At 35.3% G+C, this 1962-nt stretch overlaps 1 protein-coding gene across 1 annotated transcript; it reads left to right on the forward strand.

The window, feature by feature from the left end:
- On the forward strand, positions 1 to 1411 carry LOC106970345 (olfactory receptor 6C1-like). Its single transcript, XM_015066958.3, has one exon. It carries the CDS (start codon positions 473 to 475, stop codon positions 1409 to 1411), a length of 939 nt encoding a protein of 312 aa, XP_014922444.3. The 5' UTR covers positions 1 to 472.
- The last annotated feature ends 551 nt before the right edge of the window (positions 1412 to 1962 follow it).

Raw genomic sequence — 1962 nt, forward strand, 5'->3', positions numbered from 1 at the left:
TTCAGTGAGAGGAATGAGAAAATGAGACACTTTTATTGTGGTTGGACAAAGGACAAGGAGTTTCCCAATAAGAAGGCAACCCTTGAGAGAAGTATTTCTGTGTCAACAGGCAGGATTTCTCTTCCAGTTATCAAACATTCAGAAAAACCTGGGTTAAAAATCCCTGTTTTCTCATTCAGGGTATATGACTCAGATAAGATTTTTAATAACTGTTTTAGATTCAGTTTCCAATCTGTAACATAAGGATTTTAAGAAGAAACATTCTATGTAAAATACAGAGTGTGCCGTATGGCAAAAACGTACTTTAAAACGTGTTACCTATTTTTATTAAGTTGTCTTAAAGATCTCCTAAATTAAATCAGTGTGGTATAATATGTTTACTTCCGGAGTCATATTCCAGCAGTATCCATGAATAATCTTCTAATCCTTCTATCTGTGTTTTTCCCTCTAGATTATACAAGAGAAGAAAAATATGAGAAACCACACAGAAATAACAGAGTTTATCCTCCTGGGATTGTCAGATGACCCACAGCTTCAGGTGGTGATCTTTGTCTCTCTGCTCATCACCTACATGCTCAGCATCACTGGCAACCTGACCATTATCACCCTTACCCTGCTGGATTCCCACCTCCAGACCCCCATGTATTTCTTCCTCAGAAACTTCTCCTTATTAGAGGTTTCATTCACAACTGTCAGCATACCCAAGTTCCTGGGCACTATGATTACAGGAGATAAAACCATTTCCTTTAATGATTGTATGACTCAGTTTTTTTTTTTCATTCTCTTGGGAGTCACTGAATTTTGCCTTCTGGCCGCCATGTCCTATGACCGTTACATTGCCATCTGCAAACCTCTGCATTACATGACCATCATGAATCACAGAGTCTGCATACTCCTTGTCTTTGCTTCATGGCTAATGTCATTCTTAATCATATTCCCATTACTTATGCTGTTCATACAGCTTGATTACTGTAGGTCCAATATTATAGACCATTTTACCTGTGATTATTTCCCCTTACTACACCTTTCTTGTTCAGACACAAAATTCCTAGAGATTGTGGGTTTTTCCTGTGCTGTGCTTACTCTAATGTTCACTTTGGCGTTAATAGTTCTGTCCTACATATATATCATCAGAACAATTTTGAGGATTCCTTCTGCTAGTCAGAGGACAAAGGCCTTTTCCACCTGTTCTTCCCACATGATTGTCATCTCCATCTCCTATGGCAGCTGCATTTTCATGTATATTAATCCATCAGCAAAAGACAGAGTGTCTCTGAGCAAGGGAGTTGCTGTGCTAAACACCTCAGTGGCCCCCATGCTGAACCCGTTTATTTACAGCCTAAGGAATCAGCAAGTCAGGCGAGCCTTCATGGACAGGGCAAGAAAGATTGTATTCTTCTCAAGAAAATGAAAAAAATAAAAGTACTGTCATAAATTAAAGGCATAATGAAGAATAGTTAAAAAAGAGGGCCCCTCAAAAATCTATTAAATACACATAGCCTCACTGGAGTTATTTTTCATTGCTTCTATTTCTATTGCCAGCAGTTTACTGAGGATATTTGAATATATATATATATCATATATATATATATATATATATATATATATAGTATATATATATTGTATATATATATATATTGTATATATATATATATTGTATACATATATGTATATATATTTTTTTTCTATTCAAATCCCATCCCTCTTTCATTCATTTCCCCACCTTTGAGCTAGTCTTTCCACTCTGTAACTATGAGCTTGGCCTCAGTTCCTTCTTTTAAATAGTTTTAAATTCCAGTTTTTCCACAGTAATTCTTAGAGAATTAAGACACAGAAAAAGAGCAAGAGCATTGGGGAGAAAACTGTGTTTTATAATTTCATCAGGAAATACTCTTTTTAGAAATTCAGAAAATATTCAATCAAGTTTAACATTATTTTAAATTTACTATACAAAGACTATAA

This window comes from Acinonyx jubatus, chromosome B4 (genome assembly GCF_027475565.1).
Source record: "Acinonyx jubatus isolate Ajub_Pintada_27869175 chromosome B4, VMU_Ajub_asm_v1.0, whole genome shotgun sequence".
Taxonomy (NCBI): Eukaryota; Metazoa; Chordata; class Mammalia; order Carnivora; family Felidae; genus Acinonyx; species Acinonyx jubatus.